Here is a 27013-nt window from a genome sequence, read left to right as displayed (position 1 = left end):
AGCGAGACTGCGGATAGTTGGGAACCTGTCTCGGGGGCAGGGAATTCAGATGGTGTTCGTAAAGCAGAAGTGGAAATGACTAGGGTTGGGAAGCATTTTCCGATCAGGGCCAGTGTGATCTCCTGGACTCGTTTCGATCGCCACAGGGGGTCGAAGAGGAATTTCCCAGATTTTTTTTTTCCCCATATTGGCCCTGGGGTTTTCACTCTGGGTTTTCGCCTCTCCCTGGAGATCACATGGTCTGGAATGGGGGGGTGGGGGTGAGTTAATAGGTTGTGATGAACAAAGCATCGTAGCTGTGAGGGACAGCTCGGTGGATAGGGTATTAGGATGTAGATAGGCTGGAAAATTGGGCGGGGATCCTGGATTCAGGATTCAATCCTGGACTGGGGAGCGGCGCGGGCTTGGAGGGCCGAAGGGCCTGTTCCTGTGCTGTATTGTTCTTTGTTCTTTGAGACGACATGGGTGGCAGAGTGGTTAGCACTGCTGCCTCACAGCGCCAGGGACCTGGGTTCGATTCCCAGCTTGGGTCACTGTCTGTGTGGAGTCTGCACATTCTCTGGACTGGGATTAGTTCACGACCGTTTGTGTTTTTTTGCGGTCTTGGGCAGAGCAGGAGCCAGACCAAGCTGTGATACAACCAGAAAGAATGCTTTCTAAGTGCATCTGTAAAAGTTGTGAGAATCGTAGCTGACATGCCAAATTTCCTTAGTCTTCTGAGAAAGTAGAGGCGTTGGTGGGCTTTCTTAACTATAGTGTCAGCATGGGGGGACCAGGACAGGTTGTTGGTGATCTGGACACCTAAAAACTTGAAGCTCTCGACCTTTTCCACTTCGTTCCTGTTGATGTAGACAGGGGCATGTTCTCCACTACGCTTCCTGAAGTCGATGACTATCTCCTTGTTGATGTTGAGGGAGAGATTATTGTTGCCGCACCAGTTCACCAGATTCTCTATCTCATTCCTGTACTCTGTCTCATCATTGTTTGAGATCCAACCTACTACGGTGGTGTCGTCAGCAAACTTGAAAGTGGAGTTGGAGGGGAATTTGGCCGCACAGGATAAATAAGGATAAATGATATACGTTCAAGCCAGACTGCTGTGTGAATTAAAAGGAGAACATGGTGAGGATGGTGTTCTGACAACATGGCTGCCCTTTCCTTGTCTTGATGGTAGCTGGCAAAGGAAGGAAAGTGCCGTTACAGAATGCAATGATTGCAGACAATGATTGTAAATTATTTTAAAAGTGCAAATGCGTTGTACTTTAAGCAAAATAATATATTCAGAATGTTTCCTGAGATAAATATTTATTGTGATGAAATTGTTCACCAGATCATATTTTGCCACTTGCGTGGCTGCATTAGCAACCAGCTACTTATTACCTCTGCAAGAATACTGACTGACATGTTGCTGTCTCCCTTTACAGAGTGGCACAGGCCTACGTGAATCAGCGGAAACTGGACAATGAAGTAAAAACACTGCAGATCCAGGCCGCCCAGTTTGCCAAACAGACTCAGCAGTGGCTTGGTATGGTAGATAACTTCAACCAAGCACTGAAGGTAAATTATAACAGGGGAGGACCGCATACACCGTAAAATATCCCAAAATGTCTTCATCACCGTGATTGTGTCTTTAACCGACCACGGTCAAAATCAGTTCAAAATCACTTGGGTGAATTTTTTTTCAAGCGGGGGAAAAAAATTGGATTTGATCCCATCAGTGTTCAAGCCCAAGTGTTGGCTTTTTGAACAGAATCATGCATGGAACAGGAGCAGGGGCTGTGAATTTTTTTAAAAGTTGCATTTATATAGCACCTTACCATGTCTCCAAGCACTCACAGCCAGTGTATCTCTTCTAAAATGCTGCCCATGTTGTTTTGTAGGTAAAAATGGCAGCCAGTTTGCACACAGCAAGATCGCATACGCAGCAATGAGGCACATGAACACTGTACCTCTTTGTTGGTGTCGGCTGAGAGAGAAATGTTGGCCTTGGAGTACTCGCTCTCAAGTAGTGCCGTGAATCTCCTCTTCACCTGGCCAAATAGTTGGGACTGTGGTTGGTGTTTAAACCAAAGAATAGCACCTCTGACAGCGCGTTATTGACGGAATGCTGCACTGTCATGTCAGCCTAGATTATGTCCTGGAAGAGGCTTGAACTTTGAAGCCTTCTGACTTGGGTGAGAGCGCTATCCACTGAGCAAAGTAACACTTTGATCCACAACCAAATAGTTTTACTCTCTCGGTGCTGCCCAAGCATGTACAAGGTTGTAAACGCCCTGGGTGGAAGCTTTGGCATGTGATATCTGAAACACTCTGAACACAGTGTATAACCTGATGTGCAAAATGTGCTTTTTGGAATTTTCATTTTCATCAGAGGGGTTGGTGGGGGGAGTTGGCGTAATCTACACATTTGGCTTCTAATTGTGAGAACAGGGAATTAAGTGTATCCAATTTTTGGCATATTGCCTAGCCAACTTTAAACCATCGTCACTCAGGAAATGTTAAACCTTGAAAGAATGAGCGACTATATCTTTCCAACAGCTGTCAGAGAGACTATTGCTGCCTTCAGTCTGGAACAGCATAATTACTTAATTATCCCAGGTTAATGACTATCTCCACTTATGTCCCAAGTCAGGGAATTGAATCTCTATCCGTAGTGATACACAATAGTCAACACTTGGAATTCTTTGTTTTTGGTGGGCTAAATTTTCTACTGGGTGGCATATTCACTGTTCTTTTACTTCCTTGCCCCTCAGTCATGGTTTTGCGCAATGCTTGTAATATCTGCCAGGTAAAACGATTTGCTACCAATGCTGCAAGAATTGGATGGAATGCTTCCTCTTTCCCCGTTTCAGGTAGACTTTATAAACTGACAATGATCGAATTACAGTCTTCAGTTTCACTTTCCCGCTTGCCCCAATTCAGAGTCATGGGGAGCCAGAGCTTATCCCGACAGACACTGGGCGTTAGGCATGGGACACCAGTACATCGCAGAGCACGCTCACACGCACACCTAATATCCAAGATAAACGTCTCATTGCAAACGTCCTTCTCACAAATGTTAAAACTTAAAATAAAGTAAAGTTTATTTATTAGTCACAGGTAGGCTTACATTAACACTGCAATGAAGGTGCTGTGAAAATCCTGTAGTCGCCACACTCCGACGCACTGCACTGGGACAACCGACGTATGCTGTTTGCCTCAGAACAAGAGCCCACACCTGTGGTTGTGAAGCTCTTACGAGGCCTAGCTCATCGATCTCTTAAGAGGCCTAGCTAACTATAGCTGCTGTAATTATTTTCAGCTCCCCAGCTGTTGCTCAAGCAACTGGGTAAACAGCCATTACCTTCAGTGTCGAGTCCTTGAAGCTGCTGACTTCTTGCTTACTGACAGCATTTTAGGAGGGTTGTTGTTTGTGTGGAAAGTATAGCTCAATCTGTCACTGGGGTTTTGATATTTACTTTGGAATCTTCGTTTTTCCAACCGACTGTCCTAACTCAAGTGATCCAATATTTATAACATTCCACTCTGCCAATCACAGTGATTTAATAAGGGAAGTTGTTCAGGACGATGTAGTTTCAATAACCCATCACTTGCCAGCACACTGCAGATGTGTAAGCAAGCAGCCACCATTGACATCCCCATGGAAGTCATTTTGTAACGCTGATGAAGTCCTTACCACCTGTAAAATGTGTCAGTCGTTTATCCAGGAATGTGGGGGGCACGTGCGAATGATCAACCATGCTGTGAAGCCATAACTTTGTGAAAAGTGCCTTGATCTGCTGGCTGGAAACCTCAAATTGCATTTTTTAAAAGACCAAAGCCACATTTCAGTGACGTTAGATCACAGTCAAAGATGGCTGCACATTTGCATCACGATACCTTTTACGTTCCAAAGCCATTATGTTATGACGCAGAGGTTTTGAGAAGCTACGCCGAATCCCCCAAAGAGGATCACCTCGCTTCGTAATCTGTTAAAAGTATTTGGGAAGGTGTGAACTGTTCTTCATTAACGTTTAGCGGTTCATTAACAGAAAGACCTGACACTGACTTGAAGTGGATAATTAACAAGTTATTTATTTAACCAACCGAGAACTTTAACTAAACAAGTAACATATCAATTAAAGTGAGGTTCTACCGGAATGCTGTTCAAACAAATACAAGGACCATTCATCACCAAACAATAATAATACTAACTTAGTCACTCTCAAAAAATATACAAACAGGTTTTGTGGCTTTGGAAAAAATCTTTGGAGTTTTTCTGGTGATTCTGCTGTTTGTAAGCTCTTTCTGATTGGGTACCCTTTTGTTAGATAGATGGAGAGTTCTCTTAAGAGCTTTTTTTTTAGCTGGCAGGGAGCGGCTCTTTCACACTCCAGGTGTTGAGAGGTGGCAGTCCTTCAGTTGAACTCCAGGCGGGCAGTTGAGTTCCTCTTTATAACTGTGATGACCTGTCCATTTTCCTATACCATGATTGGTCTGATGTCAAAATTCAAATTCCTGGTAGCAGTGTCTTCTTTAAACCGATAGGCTGTCAAAATTCAAAAGCCTACCAAGCCTGTTAGCAAGGTTGCCCTGCTGCTTGGTCCTGGTTATAAATGTTGCAATCTGTGTACCCTGTGTGCCTCTGCATTTTAAACATCCAAGCCCTGACACAAAGCCAGCTTTTAAAGTGACCACACTTCACAAATTCAACTTCACAACAATTAAGATGGATGTTTATCCGGCAGTAAGGATACTCCAGTAGCAGGCAATGAAATTTTTTTTTTAATTCACAAAGAAAATCTACTTAGCAACCATGTATTGTGAATTCTGAAAATTCAAATTGAATGAAGAAATTTCCTCCCCATCTCAATCTCAGATAGCAGAAGCTTCTGCAGCCAGGGAAACATCCTCCCAGCTTCCACCTCAGTCAGTAAATGCGGTATAATCATGACCAATATGGGTAGGGAAACTTTGGGATGCCCCCCATGTTTGGACAGTCTATTGACATGAACTGTTTCGGTTCACATATTGTTTGCCATGCTCCTGGTAGGGTTGCCAACTTTTGGTTGATTGCATTCCTGGAGGTTTCATCACATGACCTCCCGTTTTCCATCACCCTGCCCCCACACTGCTGCCATTGGTTGTCACCCCAGCTCCCCAGACCAGTTAGAAAGCAAAGCAACTCTTTGCTACCCATTTGGATGATTCTCGACTGTCAAACAGCCTTTTTTCACAGCTCTGATACTTTTATAACAAATTCAGAAATGGTCAAAGAAAATTAAGAAAAATATTTGAAATGCTGCTGTTTCTTTTCTCTAGGGCAGGAGTTGGAACATAAGAACTAGGAGCAGGAGTAGGCCATCTGGCCCCTCGAGCCTGCTCCGCCATTCAATAAGATCATGGCTGATCTTTTCGTGGACTCAGCTCCACTTACCCGCCCGCTCACCATGACCCTTAATTCCTTCACTGTTCAAAAATCTATCTATCCTTGCCTTAAAAACATTCAATGAGGTAGCCTCAACTGGGCAGGGGAATTCCACAGATTCACAACCTTTTGGGTGAAGAATTCCTCCTCAACTCAGTCCTAAATCTGTTCCCCTTATTTTGAGGCCATGCCCCCTAGTTCTATGGTAGGCTTCTGCAGAAAATGCAGATGTATGGGATTGGGGGTGATCTAGGAAATTGGATCAGGAATTGGCTAGCGGATAGGAAACAGAGGGTGGTGGTTGATAGTAAATATTCATCATGGAGTGCGGTTACAAGTGGTGTACCTCAGGGATCTGTTTTGGGGCCACTGCTGTTTGTAATATTTATTAATGATCTGGATGAGGGTATAGTTGGGTGGATTAGCAAATTTGCTGATGACACCAAAGTCGGTGGTGTGGTAGACAGTGAGGAAGGGTGTCGTAGTTTGCAGGAAGACTTAGACAGGTTGCAAAGTTGGGCCGAGAGGTGGCGGATGGAGTTTAATGCGGAGAAGTGTGAGGTAATTCACTTTGGTAGGAATAACAGATGTGTTGAGTATAGGGCTAACGGGAGGACTTTGAATAGTGTGGAGGAGCAGAGGGATCTAGGTGTATGTGTGCATAGATCCCTGAAAGTTGGGAATCAAGTAGATAAGGTTGTTAAGAAGGCATATGGTGTCTTGGCGTTTATTGGTAGGGGGATTGAATTTAGGAGTCGTAGCGTTATGTTGCAACTGTACACAACTCTGGTGCGGCCGCACTTGGAGTACTGTGTGCAGTTCTGGTCCCCACATTACAGGAAGGATGTGGAGGCTTTGGAGAGGGTGCAGAGGAGGTTTACCAGGATGTTGCCTGGTATGGAGGGGAGATCCTATGAGGAGAGGCTGAGGGATTTGGGATTGTTTTCGCTGGAAAGGCGGCGGCTAAGAGGGGATCTTATTGAAACATATAAGATGATTAGAGGTTTAGATAGGGTGGATAGTGATAGCCTTTTTCCTCTGATGGAGAAATCCAGCACGAGGGGGCATGGCTTTAAATTGAGGGGGGGTAGTTATAGAACCGATGTCAGGGGTAGGTTCTTTACCCAGAGGGTGGTGAGGGATTGGAATGCCCTGCCAGCATCAGTAGTAAATGCGCCTAGTTTGGGGGCGTTTAAGAGATCCGTAGATAGGTTCATGGACGAAAAGAAATTGGTTTAGGTTGGAGGGTCACAGTTTTTTTTTTAACTGGTCGGTGCAACATCGTGGGCCGAAGGGCCTGTTCTGCGCTGTAATGTTCTATGTTCTATGTTCTAGTTTCACCCGCCAGTGGAAACAACCTCCCTGCTTCTATCTTATCTATTCCCTTCATAATTGTATCTGTTTCTATAAGATCTCCCCCCATTCAGAGCTGACAACTCCCAACTCGATGCATGGGAGTGAGTGCTCTTGATCTATACCGCAGTATCGGTCAGTCAGGGCAGTAAACTAGGTGGAGAAAAGATGAGACATCTTTGGCGAGCATCATTGAACTAATGCAGTGCTGAGCACCATCTACTGGCTTGTGGAGAAAAATCAAACTGATCTTACCATTCCCCTGGCAAATCCAGTTTTAACTCGAATCCTTGGTTCAAAAGAATGACCGTTTTCATGGAGAAGTGGGTTCAGGGAGGCAGGTGCTATTTTTATCACAGTAATGTCATGTTTAAGCGATGCAGCCATGTTGTTTTGGCTTGATCAATGTATCTCTGCATCGCATGAGCCATTACACTCCACAGCTCTGCAGTTATCCTTATTCTCAATTCTATTCATCCAGTTATTCAAATCGTGGAAATTAAATAGTAAACGACTAAAACCAGGACACCCCCCCCCCCCCCCCCCCCCCCCAACCTCCTTCCTGAAGCTGAAATTCAGTCCTCCCACAAGCAATCTGCAACTACGATCTATGATGGGTGGCACAGTGGTTAGCATTGCTGCCTCGCAGTGCCAGGGACCTGAGTTCACTTCTGGCCTTGGGTCACTGTGTGGAGTTTGCACATTCTCCCCGTGTCTGCGTGGGTTTCCTCCGGGTGCTCCGGTTTCCTCCCACAGTCCGAAAGATGTGCAGGTTAGGTGGATTGGCCATGCTAAATTGTCCCTTCGTGTCCAAAGATGTGTAGGTTAGGGGGATTAGCCATGCTAAATTGTCCCCGGCAGCATTTATGGAGAGAGAGAGAAACAGACTTAATGCTTCAAGTCTGTGACCAGAATTTCTGATAAAAGAAATCAACCTGAAACGTGAACCTTGTGTCTGGAATTCTCTGGTCTTGTCCACCCCGACCCCACTGCCAGCGAGAACGGAGAATGTGGCGCTCAGCCAAGTCTCCACTCACTGCAGCGGGGCTGGAGAATCCCAATTGGCACCAAAACAGCAATGAAGGCAATATGAAACGGTGAACTGTGACTCTTTTTAAAATCCTTTTTCATATTGGCTAATGGCTTCCTTAAATTAACAGTGACATGGTGTGACCATGTGGAGGGCAGAGAAACCTAACATAGCTGACACACCCTTGGCAGTAAAGTTTTTCTGTGCTGGATGTTCTTTTGGGCACACCCCTCCACACAGTATAAATGGAATACAAGAAGCCAGGTCATCAGTTTCCTGTTATTGTCGTGTTTGACTGTTAAGACCTTCGACTGATTGACCATCACATCTTGCCTTTGATATTCTGCACCTCCTCTCTGGCGATTAGCCAGTTAAAATTAACAGTGGTGCGGTGTAGCGGCAGCAAAGTGTCATGCAAGAGGCTGGTGAGATGCAGAGACAGTCCCCACCCTGCTGAGTTGCACCCCCAGTCCTGTTCGCCACAAAAGCCTAATTTTCCAGAGAGGCAGAAAAGAAACAGGCGGCACCCATCACTCTTGTACAGCTCACAAGGCGGACTGGGAGCAGGTCACCAACCCAGCTGTTTTGTCTGCCTCACGATGTGGGCAGTGCAGACAACTTAATTCAATAAAAGGAATCTCGCCTGCACCCGAAACCATTTACAGTTGCCGTACTGCGTGTAGTTTTGGGCGACACACTATAGGAAAATGCCCGGGTAATAGAGCGGTGCAGATTCTCGAGGATGCTGTCTTGTTTACGATACAAAGAATTGGGGCATTCCTGGCTGGAACAGAGGACATTGCAATGAAGGAATAGAGCAGGGTAAATAGAAACAGTTTGGCCCCCGGTACATTGTGGGGGCATGCTTTTGAACCTGCAGAGTGGCAGAGGAAGCGTTATGGTTGGAAGTGCAGTATCTCCAAATGCAAGGGGTTTTAATTCCAGGACATGTTTCAGTTCTCTTCCCTGGTTCCCCACCTCAAAGGTCAGCCGGATTGAGCAGGCTTAGCTGCCTGTTTTACGAGGAAGACTTTAACACAAGGCTGCTGTCCAGAAGCAAATAGGTTTGGTGACAGAAATGGGAGAGTGATCATGGAGTAAAACCAGGTTTCCCCAAGATTAGAAAAATCTGGCCAACAGGCGTTAAAATGGAGGCATGTGGCCTCCTTAAAGTGACCGCGCTGAGAGCTGTTTGCAGCTCACTTCCTCTAAAATCCCAAGCCCACCTGCAATGAGGAGTTTTAAAAAATCACCGTTGTGTCCAGTGGTTGTGGGGCCAAGAATGAGGAAACATAAGGTTTAGGATCAAGAACAGGAGGAAGCGTTTTACACAGGATTGTGAGGCTATGGAATGTACTAAAGGAGTTCGTGATTGTAGTAGGATCATCGAATCCTTGCCATTCGGCCCATCCAGTCTGCACCCAGTCTCTAACGGAGTTACTTACCCAGACCCTCTCCCCCGTCCTATACCGTAACCCCACACATTTGGCATGGCTAATCTACCTAACCTGCACATCTTGCAACACTAAGGGACAATTTAGCATGGCCAATCCACCTAACTTACACGGGTGGCACAGTGGTTAGCACGAGTGCCTCTCAGCATCAGGGACCTGGGTTCAATTCCTGGCTTGAGTCACTGTCTGTGTGGAGTTTGCACGTTCTCCCCGTGTCTGCGTGGGTTTCCTTCAAGTGCTCTACTTTCCCCTCTCGGTCCAAAGCTGTGCGAGTTTGGTGGATTGGCCATGCTAAATTGCCCCTTAGTATCCAAAGATGTGTAGGTTAGGGAGGATTGGCCATGCTAAATTGCCCCTTAGTGTCCAAAGATGTGCGGGTTAGGTGGATTGGCCATGCTAAATTGTCCCTTAGTGTCCAAAGATGTGCAGGTTAGGTGGATTGGCCATGCTAAATTGCCCCTTAGTGTCCACAGATGTGCAGGTTAGGTGGATTGGCCCTGCTAAATTGCCCCTTAATGTCAGGGGGACTAGCTAGGGTAAATACATCTGGTTATGGGGATAGGGCCTGGGTGGGATTGTGGATGGTGCAGAATCGATGAGTCGAATGGCCTCCTTCTGCATTTTAGGACTCTATGACTCTATCTTTGGAGTGTGGGAGGAAACCGGAGCACCTGGAGGAAACCCACACAGACACAGGGAGAATGTGCAAACTCCACACAGTCACCCCAGACCGGAATTGAACCCGTGTCCCTGGCGCTGTGAGGCAGCAGTGCTAACCACTGTGCCACCGTGCTGCCCATTTCAACATTCAAGAGTATGTTGGATAGGTGGTTGAAAGTAAATGAAATAAAGGGATGGAGGAGCAGGGCAGAATCATGAGATTCAGACTGGATGACCTCGTAGAGGATGAATAATCAGCATGGACCAGGTCATTGAACAGATGTTGTCTTTTTCCAGTTTTTTATGTAGTGATCTCTGCAATGGTTTAGTAAGCACTACCTTCCATAACCTTAAACCAGACAGACTGCAACGCCCCATGTTTGATTTGCAGGCAGGATGCTGGGGAGCAGAGCAGACAGTCTGTCAGAATTCCTGTTCTCGATCGGGACCAAGATAGCCCGGCTGGAATGTTGCAGTGTAAAGACAGGATTGCGCTTGGCTATGATGCCTCCTATTTGCCAATATCTTGCCAAAATCCTTGCCGTTGCTGGTGGGTTCAAGCCTCACTCCAGGGTCTCGAGCACACACGGCAATCCAGATTGATACTCCAATTGAAGGATATGCTCGTTTGGAGAGCCGGTGCAGACACGGTGGGCCGAATGGCCTCCTTCCGCGCTGTAACAATGCTGCATTGTTTAAAGATGCTGAATTTTGTGAGATTTTAAACTGAGATGCCTGTCTGTTCTATCAGGTGGGTGTGAAACATCCCGTGACACTATTTTGAGTTTTCCACAGTGTCCTCCCAATCAACATCCTCAAAACAAATAATGCCAACTATTTCTCAGAACGCACTGCGCACGAATTGGAAGCAGCATTTGCTGCCAAAACCTACCTCACTGGATGTTAAGTACTTTGGGATATCCGTAAGGTGTTATATCAACACACATGTCTTCCTTTTTGTCTGGAAGACTGGCATCTGTGGGCAGAAACTGGCTGGGTTTAGTAGGTGACAACTGCTGCAGCAAGCGGGTGTTGCTTTTCTCGGGCCTTGCTGAACATTTTGTGTTTTTCTTTCCCCCCTCCCCCCGCCCCAGGAAATTGGTGACGTGGAGAACTGGGCACGGAGTATTGAGATGGACATGAGGACTATCGCCACGGCCTTAGAGTACGTCTACAAAGGACAGCTACAGCCTGCAACATAAAACGTCAAATGTGGAGCTGGGAAAAGGGCATTTTGTTAGCAAGAGGCTGGAACGCCCTTAAAACTGACATCCTAAGCTCTAACGTAGGGTTTCCAACAGGAAGGTTACAGTCAGGCTGGAATGCCCTTCCTAATGAAGACTATTATAGTGTCCCTATTATATTGTCCACCCACTGTGAGGACTGTTAACCACAATCGCCTAAGACTTGATGCATTTGCTTTTGTTTTCCCAGAGTATAATAATCCGGGAAGGATGAGGTGTAAATGTGAAGATCTTGAATAAAATACGTGCAGGCTTCTTCCATCTGTTACTGCTAAAATAATGCCCATGTCTCTGGTTGCTAGCAGCAAACTTTGTTTCAGTAAAACAGCACCAGAGAGCATTCCTGGTAAATATGAGTTTGCAAGCAAAATTCTGACTTTTTGATTCGATTCCCCCCCCCCCTCGAAAGGCCAGTCCTCTGTGCCAAATGATTTGCATCATGTGTATTGTGTAATGTTCCACTCGTATTTATTTTACCAACGAGAGGACATTGTTACTTTTCCTTCCTGCAGTTTGTCAGTGGGGTGATGTCAATTGCCAACCTTGCTTCTCCTCCGAGCAGTGTGCGGGTGACCTCCCTTGCCAGATTCTACACTGCGGCTGCTGTCTTCCCCTTTCTGCAGTGCCTCGCCTGCCCCTCGCCTCTCTTGCTTCCCCATTCTGCAGCTCGCTGTCAGGCCGATAACTTGATTTGCCAGCCCCCTCTCCTGTGGCTACTTCTTCCTGTTCTTACTGGGGTAGACCTTGCATGCTTGCTTTGTGTTGCATCCTGGCATTCCACAGAATGTGGCATCGTAAATAAAACAAATGCTTTTTCTTTATTTAAATGAGTCCAGTTCTTGTGCAGAGGTATGATATTGCCCCAAATAAAAACATCTTACCAGCATACTGATGTCTAGAAATGAGCTGCTAAAAATGAACCTGCCTGTGTTGCATATTTAATAAAGATGCTAATCCTTTGATACAATGAATTAATTATTTGCTGATTGCGTTGCACAGTGTTTGCATCTGCCCCCATCAACCCTGGTGTAAGGCGGAATTTTCCCATTCCACCCGCCACGGGAATTATAGCAGGGTGGGACACGGACCATGCAAGGTCCGTTGACCTCGGGCGGGTTTTTCCAACCTTGGGGTGAGCGGGGTTGGAAAATCCCAACCGCTGGTCCAGTTGAAGTGATTCTTTGATCACATAAAGCAGTACAACTGTGCTGTCCTCTTAACCTCTGGCACTGGGCTAAGTCAAGGCCGGGGTGAAATTGGCCTCTGCCCGTTGCCTGTAACGAGCCCTGATTCAGGGCAGCTTCAACCCAGTTCCTTCCAACTCACATCCACTGGGTTATGGGGATACTGGGTATAAAAGGCATTGAGGTATCCGATCAGCCATAATCTCATTAAAGGGCGGAGCAGGCTCAATGGGCTGAATGGCCTCCTGTTCCTATGAAGCACTGTACAGATAAGATGGAAAGATAGTCGCCAGGCCGAATGGCCTTCTCCTGTTCCTCTGAAGCATTGTACTGATAATCTGGAATGATACTCGACGGGCTGAATGGCCTCCTCCTGCTCCTATGAAGCACTGTGTGGGTAAGCTGGAAAGATGAATACATCCCTAGAATTTGGCAACTTCTGGTTCTCCAGGTATGATGGGTATGGGTGGCAGAGTACCCAGATCACCTGCCCTAAAACTAAATGCTCGTACGATTTGGATTTCATATGTCAATTTGGATAGACCGATTTTCCCTATAAATATTTGTGGTGTCTCAACTCTAATGAGAAACACTTGATTGTGTCCCTGTAGGATCAGGCAAGTGTGCTCAGTGTTCATTCAGGCAGAATCATAGAATTCCTACAGTGCAGAAGGAGGCCATTCAGCCCATTGATTGAGTCTCCACCATCCACAATCCCACCCACGCCCTATCCCCAAAACCCCATGCACTTACCCTAGCTAGTCCCCCTGACACTAAGGGGCAATTTAGCATAGTCAATTCACCTAACCTGCATGTCTTTTGGAGGAAACCGGAGCACCCAGAGGAAACCCACGCAGACATGGGGAGAATGTGCAAACTCCACACAGACAGTGACCCAAGCCGGGAATTGAACCCGGGTCCCTGGCGCTGTGAGACAGCAGTGCTAATCACTGTGCCACCATGCCACCCAATAGAATCTGCTTTTTAATATCTGTCCAAAACCAAATGCTTAGAAGCTACAGCACAGAGGGAGAGCCATTCTTTCTCGAGAGATCTACTCTTAATCCCACTTCCCTTCTTTCAATCGATGCTTTTCCCATTTTAAATGTCAGCCTCTGTCTCGGTAGCTACTTTTGGTAAAGTGTTGCATGTTGTAATGATCTGTGTGGGGGAAAAAAATCCTTCAAACTTCCCCTTTCATTGCTCTTGTGGTAATCCTCCATCTGTTAGTGGTTTGGCAAACAGTGGAAACAATTTTTAATTTAACCTCTTGAAACCTTTCATAATTTTCAAAGCCTCTATTAAATTCTCCCGCTCCTTAACGTTTTTCTATTCTGTTGAAAAAACTTACAATTTTTGAACTTTTTTTCCATAATTAGAACCTCTTATTTGCGCTTTTCTGATAATCTTATCATAGAATATAAATCCCCACAGTGCAGAAGGAGGCCATTCAGCCCATCGAGTCAGCATCGACTCTGACAGGGCATAGCACCCAGGCCCCATCACTATAACCCTGTATGTATCCTGCTAATCCCCCCCTAACCTACACATCTTTGGACACTGAGGGAGAATTTAGCATGGCCAATCCACCTAACCTGCACATCTTTGGACACTGAGGGAGAATTTAGCATGGTCAATCCACCTAACCTACACATCTTTGGACACTGAGGGAGAATTTAGCATGGTCAATCCACCTAACCTACACATCTTTGGACACTAGAGGACAATATACCATGGCCAATCCACCTAACCTACACATCTTTGGACACTGAGGGGCAATTTATGGCCAATCCCCCTAACCTGCACATCTTTGGAGTGTGGGAGGAAACTGGAGCACCCGGAGGAAACCCACGCAAACACGGGCAGAACGTTCAAACTCCACACAGGCAGTCACCCTAGGTTGGAATCGAACACCGTTCCCTGGAGCTGTGAGGCGAACCAATTGTGCTAACCATTGTGCCACCGAACTTGCCATGTCTGTTTTTTGTTTCTAATATCCGCCTTAGAATGTCGTGGCCAGAGCTACATGCAATACTCGAATGATCCCTAACCCATGTTTGGTACTAAATGAACATTAGTTCCTTGCTTTAGTGTTCAATGGCTGCATATGTAAAACCGAGAAACCAATTTGCCACTTTCCAGTTCCAATGAAAGGCCATTGTGCTGAAACATTAACCGTGTTTCTCTCTCCATGGAATGCTGCCAGACTTGCTGAGTATTTCCAGCATTTTCCGACCATTTCTACTCGCGCTCCTACTTTTGAAAGATTTTGGCTGGAAGTATCCGATCTTGTATGCCCTCCCACTGCTGCCAGTGGGAATGGAGAATTTGGCGCTCAGCCAAATCTGCATTCACTGCAGCGGGACTGGAGAATCCCAGCCACGGGCCAAGTTGGAGAATTCCAGCTTTTGTATTTGTATTTTTGAGTAGGGGGTTTTAGTTCAGTCGGGCAGCATGGTCGGTGCAGGCTTGGAGGGCCAAAGGGCCTGTTCCTGTGCTGTAACTTTATTTGTATTCTCTTGTTTAGGGTGATTTTTCCTATTACTCTTTTATTCAGTTGTGGGACATGGGTGTCGCTGGCTGGCTAGCATTTATTGCCCATCCCTAGTTACCCTTGAGAAGGTGGTGGTGAGCTGCCTTCAACTGAGTGGCTTGCTATGCCATTTCAGGGGGCAGTTAAGAGTCAACCACATTGCTGTGGCTCTGGAGTCACATGTAGGCCAGACCAGGATAAGGGCAGCAGATTTCCTTCCCTCAAGGAACCAGATGGGTTTTTCTGACAATGGTTTCATGGTCATCAGTAGATTCTTAATTCCAGATATTTTTTGAATTCAAATTCCACCATCTGCCGTGGCGGGATTCGAATCCGGGTCCCCAGAACATCAGCTGAGTTTCTGGATTAATAATCCAGCAATAATACCACAAGGCCATGGCCTCCCCTATAACTACCCAGCTTCATATTTTTCTGCAGTGATCTGTATCTTCTCTCCACTAACTTAGCTTCTCCCTTCTACAATTTGCATTCTTCCTCGCAGATTGAGACCACCTCCACTCGACATACATTACCACCGACAAGCTGCTAATCAGTAATACATCCATTTCTCCCTTTCCCTCTATTTTCAGTTATTCAACCATCTCTCTATCCATGCGACTACATGCCTCTCAATATCGTGTCCTTTCAGAAGTCTCTCGTCTCTCACCTTATCAGATGCCTTCTGAGAATCCACGCCCGCCATATTCCCTTCAGACACTCTCTATAATTTCCTCAAATCCTTCAATTAAATTGGTCAGGCATGACTTGCTATTTACAAATCCTTCGCAGTTTGCCCACGACTGATTGCTCTATAATTTTCTGGCTTATTCCTTCTTTCTTGAACAGGACTGTAACATCTGCGATCCCCCAGTCTTTTGGCATAATTCCTGTTTCCACATTTTTTATCTCAAGTATTACGGTGTGCAATTTATGTGGGCTTGATGACTTTCTTTCAATGTGATTTACTTTTGAAGGTTTCCAAGTTCTCGCTAATTACCCCTGTTGTGCCATCTTAATGTTTCTCATACATACTTTGCTTAATTTTTCAACCACTCCTTGACTTTTCCAAGCACTTTACTTCCCCTTTTATTGACTTATCGTTCTTCATCCAGATGTTATTTTGTCTTCCAAATCTCCTATTTTTCTCGCTAGCTCTTCTTCTGTATCATGCCCTCTATATTTATACGAAATAGGAGCAGGAGTAGGCCATTCAGCCCCTCGAACCTGCTCCGCCATTCAATAAGATCAGGCCTGATCTGTTTGTTTTGAATTCTACATTCCCATCAACCCCGAATAATCTTTCACTCCTTGCCCAACAAAAATCTATCAAACTCCATCTTAAAATATTCTCTCGAATCATAGAATCCCTACAATGCGGAAGGAGGCCATTCGGCCCATCGAGTCTACACCGACAACAATCCCACTCAGGCTCTATCCCCGCAACCCCACGCATTTACCCTGCAAATTCCCCTGACACTAAAGGGCAATTTAGCGTGGCCAATCCACCTAACCTGCACATCTTTGGACACTAAGGGACAATTTAGCATGGCCAATCCACCTAACCCGCACATCTTTGGACACTAAGGGGCAATTTAGCATGGCCAATCCACCTAACCTACACATCTTTGGACACTAAGGGACAATTTAGCATGGCCAATCCACCTAACCTACACATCTTTGGACACTAAGGGACAATTTAGCATGGCCAATCCACCTAACCAACACATCTTTGGACACTAAGGGACAATCTAGCATGGCCAATTCTCTCAGGCAGAGAGTTCTAAAGTTGTACAACCCTCTGAGAGGAAAGAATTTCTCCCCATCTCTGTCCTAAAAGGGCGACTCCTAATTTTAAACCAGTGCCCTGAGTTCTGAACTCCCCCACAAGAGGAAACATCCTTCCCACATTTACCTTGTTGAGAGCGTTCAGGATCTTAGATACTTCAATCTAGTCACTCCTTAACGCCAGCCCCCGCCCCTCCTCGCACCCCTCACTCTTCTAAACTCCAGTGGAAACAAACCCAGTCTGTCCAACCTTTCCTCATAAGACAACCCGTTCATTCCCAGATATCGATCCTCCTCTGAACCGCCTCTAACACATTTAAAGTTTTATTTATGAGTGTCACAAGTAGGCTTACATTAACACTGCAATGAAGTTACTGTGAAAACCCCCTAGTCGCCACACTCCTGGTCGGGTGCACTGGCAGAGATGTACAGATTCTGTGGTTAACGATCGATTCTAACACCTTCCCCACGAAAGACGTCAAACCAACTGGCTGAGAGTCACCGGTTTCTGCCTCCCTCTCTTCATAAATGGCGGCACAGTGGTTAGCACTGCTGCCTCACAGCACCAGGGACCCGGGTTCGATTCCCGGCTTGGGTCACTGTCTGTGCGGAGTCTGCACGTTCTCCCCGTGTCTGCGTGGGTTTCCTCCGGGTGCTCCGGTTTCCTCCCACAGTCTGAAAGGCGTGCTGGTTTGGTGCATTGGCCATGCTAAATTCTCCCTCAGTGTACCCGAACAGGAGTGTGGCGACTAGGGAATTTTCACAGTAACTTCATTGCAGTGTTAATGTAAGCCTACTCGTGACACTAATAAATAAACTTTAACTTCGAATATTTTCTACTTTCCAGCCTGAAGGGACCTTTGCAGAATCTAACGAATTATGAAAAGTTAACACCGACTACCTCAGTAGTCACCTCTTTTAAGACCCTAGGATGAAATCCATCTGGACCTGGAGACTTGTCAGCCTGTGTAGCTCCATCAGTTTGATCAGCACCGCTAGCCGAATGATTGTAATTTCACCAGGTTCCTCTCTCCCCTCCACCCACTTTCCAGCTATTACTGGAACACTCCTTTGTATCTTCTGTAGTGAAGACAGGAGAAAAATATTTGTTAATTTCATCTGCCATTTCCTTATTATCTACTATTAACTCCCCAAACTCACTTGAAGACCAACATCACTTGAGTTACTCTCTTTTTAAATACCTGTGAAACTCTTCCTATCCGTTTTTACATTTCTAGCCATCTTCCTCTCATACTCTAATTTCATAATTAAGCTACGATATCGATGGAAATTTAAAGACGAAACATTTCTTATTACTGTTTCATCACAATGTTATATTTTGTCTAATAAAGAACAACAAAGAGTACAGCACAGGGACAGGCCCTTCGGCCCTCCAAGCCGTGCCGATCATGATGCCCTAACTCAACTAAAAAAAAAACCTTCTGCCCTTACCCGGTCCGTATCCCTCTATTCCCTCCCTATTCATGTACCCATCTAGATGCCTCTTAAATGTTGCTAATGTATCTGCTTCCACAACCAGCATAGCCTACTCTAGTTTGAGCCAAATGAGAATGGAAACCACACTTGGCTTTTTTTCGCTAAAGGGTAGATTGATCCCCATGGATTGTTGAGCAAGTGCGAGACCGAGAAGGGCAGGTTCAAATTCTTGGTTTGTGCTGTGTTAGTGAATCCCAGAGAGTACAGTTCTCGGCACCTCACTATGGGTGGGATTTTCCAGCCGCGCTCACCCCAAAACCAGAAAATCCCGCCCAAGGTCAACGGACCTTTCCATGGTCCGCCCCCTCGCCCGCTCCAATTCCTGTGGCGGGCGGGATGGTAAAATTCACTCCTATGTGTGATAGCAAGAGAGGGAGTGCAGAGGAGGTTCACCAGGATGCTGCCTGGGATGAGGAGAGGCTGGATAGGCTTGGATTGTTTTCTCCAGAGCAGAGAAGGCTGAGGGGGGACATGATTGAGGTGTATAAGATTATGAGGGGTATGGATTGGATATGTAGGGAACAGCTGTTCCCCTTGGTTGAGGGGTCAATCACGAGGGGGATAGTTTTAGGGTGAGGGGCAGAAGATTTAGAGGGGATTTGAGAAAAACCTTCTTCACTCAGAGAAAGGCGGGAATCTGGAATGCGCTGCCTGGGAAGGTAGTGGAGGCTGGAAACCTTACAACGTTTAAAAAATATTTGGATGGCACTTGAAATATCATATCATACAAGTGCTAGAAAATGGGATTAGCATGACTTTAGTAGTAGGTTCTGTTGGTGCAGACTCGATGGGCCGAAAGGCCTTTTCTGCACAGTACAACTCTCTGTTGGGGCACTAGAATGATAGAATCCCTACAGCGCAGAAGGAGGCCATTCGGTCCATCGAGTCTGCACCGACAACAATCCCACCCAGGGCCTATCCCTGCATCCCCACATATTTACCCTGCAAATCCCCCTGACACTAAGGGTCAATTTAGCATGGCCAATCCACCGAACTTACACATCTTTGGATACTAAGGGTCAATTTACCATGGCCAATCCACCGAACTTACACATCTTTGGACACTCGGGCAATTTAGCATGGCCAATCCACCTAACCTGCACATCTTTGGACACTAAGGGACAATTTACCATGGCCAATCCACCTAACCTATACATCTTTGGACACTCGGGCAATTTAGCATGGCCAATCCATCTAACCTGCACATCTTTGGACACTAAGGGACAATTTACCATGGCCAATCCACCTAACCTATACATCTTTGGACACTCGGGCAATTTAGCATGGCCAATCCACCTAACCAGCACGCCTTTGGAGTGTGGGAGGAAACTGGAGCATCCAGAGGAAATCCACACAGACGCGGGGAGAACATGCAAACTCCACACAGACAGTGACCCGAGCCGGGAATCGAACAACTGTCCCTGGCGCTGTGAGGCAGCAGTGCTAACCACTGTGCCACCGTGCCAGCCACACTTGGTCTGGGTACTCATGGATTTGGAAGACAAAAATATCATCACTTTGGATCACTATAGTGAATGGGAGAGGACGCAACTGAGCTCTGGTGAGATGTCTCCTGTGGTCAGATGGACATGTGGGATCAGGCCTCAGAAGCAGCAATTCAGATGAGGTACGGGATGAGGTTGATGTGCTCAGACAGCTGCAAGAAGCCAGCAGCTTCAGGAGTTGCAGAGAGAGAACCTCTCCCAGTCCCCACCTTTCCTGTCACACACAACAGTTATGGAATCTGTACTTCCTAACCATCTCATACTAGTCAAGGAAATAACTTTTTTTGTGCAGGGATTGGTGAGTTCCTATTATGCTATGCCCTCCTTCCACTGCAGCTTGTTTTGTTCTGAATCTGGCCGAAACTGGCGAAAGGTGAGTCCTTCCTTTTAATTCCCTCCAGGAACTGCATGGAAACCTGACATTGTGGGCCAGGAAGTCTCCCAAACGCCACTTGCCTGACAGTGAGCGACTCCACTGAATTAGCGGAGATTAGCATCCCTCTGGGTTGGCCACTCAAAGGAAGCTTTCTGCTATTAGGTAGGGGAGCTTTGTTTCACAACAAAACACTTGGCAGTGGGAGAACTGAAAAGACGGATACAAGAGTGACCCCCCTGACCTTGCTTGTGCACATACGCACACAGCTAGTTCCTCTTTCTCATTGAAAAGACTGAATGATCCACCAGCTTCGCCACTGTGGATATTGGATCGTTGCAGCTTTTGCCATTCCAATGGGCAGTCGAGCACAGACTGCTTTCGTTTAAATTACCCGGCATGTAAAATGAGTCATGATCGGTATGTCTGATAAGGGAAAGATAGTCAAGTCAGCCAGCTGGCAAACGGAGCAGGCTGTGCAGTTCATCACGTGCTGGAGCCCTGGCTGTATTGGCAGCAAATGTGACTGTCAGAATTTCAATAAAGTGTTAGCACTGCTGCCTCACAGTTCCAGGGACCCGGGTTTGATTCCAGCCGTGGGTCACTGTGCAGAGTCTGCACGTTCTCCCCTTGTTGGCGTGGGTTTCATCCGGGTGCTCCGGTTTCCTCCCACATCCCAAAGATGTGTAGGTTAGGTGGACTAGCCAGGCAGAATAGCCCCTTAATGTCCAAAGACGTGTAGGTTAGGTGGATTGGCCATGCTAAATTGCCCCTTAGTGTCCAAAGGGTTTAGGTCAGGTGGATTGGCCATGCCAAAATGCCCCTTAGTGTCCAAAGATGTGCAGGTTAGGTGGATTGGCCATGCTAAATTGCCCCTTAGTGTCCAAAGAGTGCAGGTTAGGTGGATTGGCCATGCTAAATTGCCCCTTAGTGTCCAAAGATGTGGAGGTTAGGTGGATTGGCCATGCTAAATTGCCCCTTAGTGTCCAAAGAGTGCAGGTTAGGTGGATTGGCCATGCTAAATTGCCCCTTAGTGTCCAAAGAGTGCAGGTTAGGTGGATTGGCCATGCTAAATTGCCCCTTAGTGCCCGAAGAGTTTAGGTCAGGTGGATTGGCCAAGCTAAATTGCCCCTTAGTGTCCAAAGATGTGCAGGTTAGGTGGATTGGCCACGCTAAATTGTCGCTTAGTGTCCAAAACCATGCTAAATTCTCCCTCAGTGTACCCAATAGAGAATATTGAGATAGAGAATCTGGTGAACTGGTGCGGCAACAATAATCTCTCCCTCAATGTCAACAAAACGAAGGAGATTGTCATCGACTTCAGGAGAACATGCCCCTGTCTACATCAACGGGGACAAAGTAGAAATGGTCGAGAGCTTCAGGTTTTTAGGTGTCCAGATCACCAACAACCTGTCCTGGTCCCCCCATGCCGGCACTATGGTTAAGAAAGCCCCACCAACGCCTCTACTTTCTCAGAAGACTAAGGAAATTTGGCATGTCAGCTACAACTCTCACCAACTTTTACAGAGGCGCCATAGAAAGCATCCTTTCTGGTTGTATCACAGCTTGGTATGGCTCCTGCTCTGTCCAAGACCGCAAGGAACTACAAAGCGTCGTGAATGTAGCCCAATCCATCACGCAAACCAGTCTCCCATCCATTGACTCTGTCGACACTTCCCGCTGCCTCGAAAAAGCAGCCAGCATAATCAAGGACCCCACGCACCCCGGACATTCTCTCTTCCACCTTCTTCCGTCACGAAAGATACAAAAGTCTGAAGTCACGTACCAACCGACTCAAGAACAGCTTCTTCCCTGCTGCTGTCAGACTTCTGAATGGGCCTACCTTGCATTAAGTTGCTCTGTCTACACCCTATCTGTGACTGTAACACTATATTCTGCACCCTCTCCTTTCCTTCTCCCCTATGTAGTCTATGAACGGTATGCTTTGTCTGTATAGTGCGCAAGGAACAATACTTTTCACTGTATCCCAATACAGGTGATAATAATAAATCTAATCAAATCAAACAGGCGTCGGAGTGTGGTGACTAGGGGATTTTCACAGTAACTTCATTGTAGTGTGAATGTAAGCCTGCTTATGACACTAATAAATAAACTTTAAAACAAAGATGTGCGGGTTAGGTGGATTGGCCATGCTAAATTGCCCCTTAGTGTCCAAAGATGTGTCGGTTAGGTGGATTGGCCATGCTAAATTGTCCCTTAGTGTCCAAAGATGTGTAGGTTAGGTGGATTGGCCATGCTAAATTGCCTCTTAGTGTCCAAAGATGTGCAGGTTAGGTGGATTGGCCATGCTAAATTGCCCCTTAGTGTCCAAAGATGTGTCGGTTAGGTGGATTGGCCATGCTAAATTGTCCCTTCGTGTCCAAAGATGTGTAGGTTAGGTGGATTGGCCATGCTAAATTGCCTCTTAGTGTCCAAAGATGTGCAGGTTAGGTGGATTGGCCATGCTAAATTGCCCCTTAATGTCCAAAGATGTGTAGGTTAGGTGGATTGGCCATGCTAAATTGCCTCTTAGTGTCCAAAGATGTGTCGGTTCGGTGGATTGGCCATGCTAAATTGTCCCTTAGTGTCCAAAGATGTGTAGGTTAGGTGGATTGGCCATGCTAAATTGCCTCTTAGTGTCCAAAGATGTGCAGGATAGGTGGATTGGCCGTGCTAAATTGCCCCTTAGTGTCCAAAGATGTGCAGGTTAGGTGGATTGGCCATGGTAAATTGTCTCTTAGTATCCAAAGATGTGCAGGTTAGGTGGATTGGCCGTGCTAAATTGCCCCTTACTGTCCAAAGATGTGCAGGTTAGGTGGATTGGCTATGCTAAGTTGCCCCTTAGTGTCCAAAGATGTGCAGGTTAGGTGGATTAGCCATGGTAAATTGTCTCTTAGTATCCAAAGATGTGCAGGTTAGGTGGATTGGCTATGCTAAGTTGCCCCTTAGTGTCCAAAGATGTGTAGGTTAGGTAGATTGGCCATGCTAAATTGTCCCTTAGTGTCCAAAGATGTGCAGGTTAGGTAGATTGGCCGTAGTAAATGTCTCGGGTTACGGGGATTGGGTTAGGGGAGAGCTCTGGGTAAGATACTCTGTCAGAGAGTCAGTGCAGACTCAATGGGCTGAATGGCCTCTTCTGCACTGTCGGGATTCTATGACTCTATGATAACCTGGAGTATTTTTCTCAACTCAATTTCACATTGTCAAGTGATGCATGTCCTTGGGGCCCCCCCCCCCAGCGCCCCCACCCTCCCCTTTCTAAACCGTACAAACCAGAAGGTCAAAGACGTGATTCCTGCTCTGTGCTGAATGAGCTCATTTCAACTGTGACAAGTGTTTGACTTCTCATCCACTGGGCTATCTGGATGGCATGCTGTTCTAACCTGTTGCCATAATCACACTGCTTCTCCCTGACAGGGGAGCCTGAGACCTTCTGCTGCGTCCTGGGGAATTCTGTATTTTGCTTGCCCAGAATGTACGTATTCACTAAATGAATGATGAATTTTAAGGTGTACGCGGATGAGAAGGCAAGCCTTGTTTTTGTGTATGTGTGTGTGTCGGGGGGTGGAATTTACAATCAGGCCAGACAGGTTTCTGAGTACAGAGACTCAGCTCAGCAGCACCACCAACTGGCATTTAGTGGCTGTTGCAGTTATTCTGCTATCATTTCGGTCAGTGGTTAAAGTTTTTTAATGTGGAGATGCCGGCGTTGGACTGGGGTAAGCACAGTAAGAAGTCTCACAACACCAGGTTAAAGTCCAACAGGTTTATTTGGTAGCAAATACCATAAGCTTTCGGAGCAATGCTCCTTCGTCAGATGGAGTGGTCTCTGTTCTCAAACAGGGCACAGACACAGAAATCAAATTAATGTCTGTGCCCTGTTTGAGAACAGAGACCACTCCATCTGACGAAGGAGCATTGCTCCGAAAGCTTATGGTATTTGCTACCAAATAAACCTGTTGGACTTTAACCTGGTGTTGTGAGACTTCTTACTAAAGTTTTTTAAGTCATAGAGGTTTACAGCATAGAAACAGGCCCTTCGGCCCAACTTGTACATGCCGCCCTTTTTTTTTAAACCCCTAAGCTAATCCCAATTGCCTGCGTTTGGCCCATATCCCTCTATACCCATCGTACCCATGTAACTATCTAAATGCTTTTTAAAAGACAAAATTTTACCCGCCTCTACGACCTCTGGCAGCTTGTTCCAGACACTCACCACCCTCTGTGTGAAGAAATTGCCCCTCTGGACACTTTCGTACCTCTCCCCTCTCACCTTAAACCTGTGCCCTCTAGTTTTAGACTCCCCGACCTTTGGGAAAATATATTGACTATCCAGCTGATCTGTGCCCCTCATTATTTTATAGACCTCTATAAGGTCACCCCTCAGCCTCCTACACTCCAGGGAAAAAAGTCCCAATCTATCCAGCCTCTCCTTATAACTCAAACCATCAAGTCCGGGTAGCAGCCTAGTAAATCTTTTCTGCACTCTTTCTAGTTTAATAATATCCTTTCTATAATAGGGTGACCAGAATTGCACACAGTATTCCAAGTGTGGCCTTACCAATGTCTTGTACAACTTCAACAAGACGTCCCAACTCCTGTATTCAATGTTCTGACCGATGAAACCAAGCATGCTGAATGCCTTCTTCACCACTCTGTCCACCTGTGACTCCACTTTCAAGGAGCTATGAACATGTACCCCGAGATCTCTTTGTTCTGTAACTCTTCCCAACACTCTACCATTAACTGAGTAAAGAAGTTTGTTTATTTATTAGTGTCACAAGTAGGCTTACGTTCGCACTGCAATTAAGTTACTGTGGAAATCCCCTAGTCCCCACACTCCGGTGCCTGTTCGGGTACACTGAGGGAGAATTTAGCACGGCCAATGCACCTAACTCGCACATCTTTCGGACTGTGGGAGGAAACCGGAGCACCCGGAGGAAACTCACAAAGATACGGGGAGAACGTGCAGACTCCACACAGACAGTGACCCAAGCCGGGAATCGAACCCGGGTCCCTGGCGCTGTGAGGCAGCAGTGCTAACCACTGTGCCACCATACCATCCCCAGTGGTGACAACCTGCGGCCGGTGAGGGGAGGTGGAGGGGGGGGGACACATGCGGCCCATCTGAGTGCGGCCCCCACGCAGGGTTGCCCCATTCCGCTGATTCCCGTCCATGTAGTTTTTTTTTCCTCCCGGTGTGACTGAAGTGATTCGCAGGTAAAGCAAGGGCGAGTGAAGTGAGGTGTGTGCTGATTCCGCACAACATTGAGTGTGAGAGCCGTGCGTCCAAAGTATCAATATTCTGCTTTTACCATTGGAAGTTGATGACAGTTCCACTGCCAGAAGGACGTGGAGGCTTTGAAGAGGGTACTGAAAAGATTTACCAGGATGTTGCCTGGTATGGAGGGCATTAGCTATGAGGAGAGGTTGGAGAAATTTGGTTTGTTCTCACTGGAGCGACGGAGGTTGAGGAGAGACCTGATAGAAGTCTACAAGATTATAAGAAGCATGGACAGAGTGGGTAGTTGGAGTCCTTTTGCCAGAGTAGAAATGTCAATTACTGGGGGACGTAGGTTAGAGGTAAAAGGGGGAAAGTTTAAAGGAGGTGTGAGAGGCAAGTTGTTTTACACAGAGGGTGGTGAATGCCTGGAACGCGCTGCCAGAGGAGGTGGTAGAAGCAGATACAATAGCAACGTTTAAGAGGCACCTTGACAGATACAGGAATAGGCAGGGAATCGAGGGATAGGGACCGCACAGAGGTAAAAGGTCTTTCACACATGGTGGCACAGTGGTTAGCACTGCTGCCTCACAGCGCCAGGGACCTGGGTTCGATTCCCGGCTTGGGCCACTGTCTGTGTGGAGTCTGCACATTCTCCCCGTGTCTGCGTGGGTTTCCTCCGGGTGCTCCGGTTTCCTCCCACAGTCCGAAAGACGTGCTGGTTGGGGTGCATTGGCCGTGCTAAATTCTCCCTCAGTGTAACCCGAACAGGCGCCAGAGTGTGGCAACTGGAGAATTTTCACAGTAACTTCATTGCAGTGTTAGTGTAAGCCTACTTGTGACACTCATGAATAAACTTTAAACTAGTTTAGAAAGGCGTTGAGGCAGGTTTGGTGGGCCAAAGGGCCTGTTCCTGTGCTGCACTGTTCTTTAATATAGAAATGATGAAGCATTTTCTACAACTCATTATGGGATATTCGGTGTGGATTAAATATATTTAATCTTATTCATGGGGACACGGTTAGTGAACCAACCCGATTTCAATCTCGTGGCCGACTGAGATGGAGGAGGGTCACTCACGCTGCCCACTCACCAGCCCAGGTTGCCCCTCACTGAGCTGAACTATGTTCCACTTTGAAATCATAAACGTTAGCGATGGGGAAGAGTTAGGAGATGTATCGGTGGAGCCTGCAGTGAATTCTATTGTTAAAATAAAACAATAGCAGCAATTGTTTAATTGAATTGTGACTGGTGTGAAATAACAGCCAGGATTTTAGCTCCTCATGCAGTAATCCTCAGCTGAAAGGTTTAAGTTTTTAAGTTTATTTATTAGTGTCGTAAGTCGGTTTACATTAACACTGCAATGAAGTGACTGTGAAAATTCTCTAGTCGCCACACTCCTGTTCAGGTACACTGAGGGAGAATTTAGCACGGCCAATGCACATCTTTTGGACGGTGGGAGGAAACCGGAGCAAACCCACACAGACACGGGGAGAACGTGCAAACTCTGCACAGACAGTGATCCAAGCTGGGAATCGAACTCTGGTCCCTGGTGCTGTGAGACAGCAGTGCTAACCACTGCACCGCCGTGCCACCCAAGAACAGTGTATGCACACTTACAATAAACAGCTCCCAGTGTTCAAGTTACCAAGCATACCTCGTGGATCTTTAGGCATCATAAATTGACAGGTGATTTGATTTGATTTTTTATTGTCACATGTGTTGGGATACAGTGAAAAGTATTGTTCCTTGCGTACTATACAGACA

General features: G+C 46.5%; 1 protein-coding gene across 1 annotated transcript in view; it reads left to right on the top strand.

Annotated features, from left to right (window-relative positions):
• bloc1s1 (biogenesis of lysosomal organelles complex-1, subunit 1) overlaps positions 1–12107 on the top strand; it is an 82529-nt gene extending 70422 nt beyond the window's left edge. The window contains exons 3-4 of the mRNA XM_078201320.1: positions 1425–1557; positions 10999–12107. Of these exons, the coding sequence (XP_078057446.1) occupies positions 1425–1557; positions 10999–11106 (241 nt within the window). The 3' untranslated portion in view covers positions 11107–12107. The remainder of the gene's footprint in view (positions 1–1424; positions 1558–10998) is intronic.
• The last annotated feature ends 14906 nt before the right edge of the window (positions 12108–27013 follow it).

The sequence above is a fragment of the Mustelus asterias genome, chromosome X, assembly GCF_964213995.1.
Source record: "Mustelus asterias chromosome X, sMusAst1.hap1.1, whole genome shotgun sequence".
Classification (NCBI taxonomy): domain Eukaryota; kingdom Metazoa; phylum Chordata; class Chondrichthyes; order Carcharhiniformes; family Triakidae; genus Mustelus; species Mustelus asterias.
The sequence above is the reverse complement of the archived record's forward strand: the minus strand, read 5'-3'. Positions and strand labels throughout refer to the sequence as shown.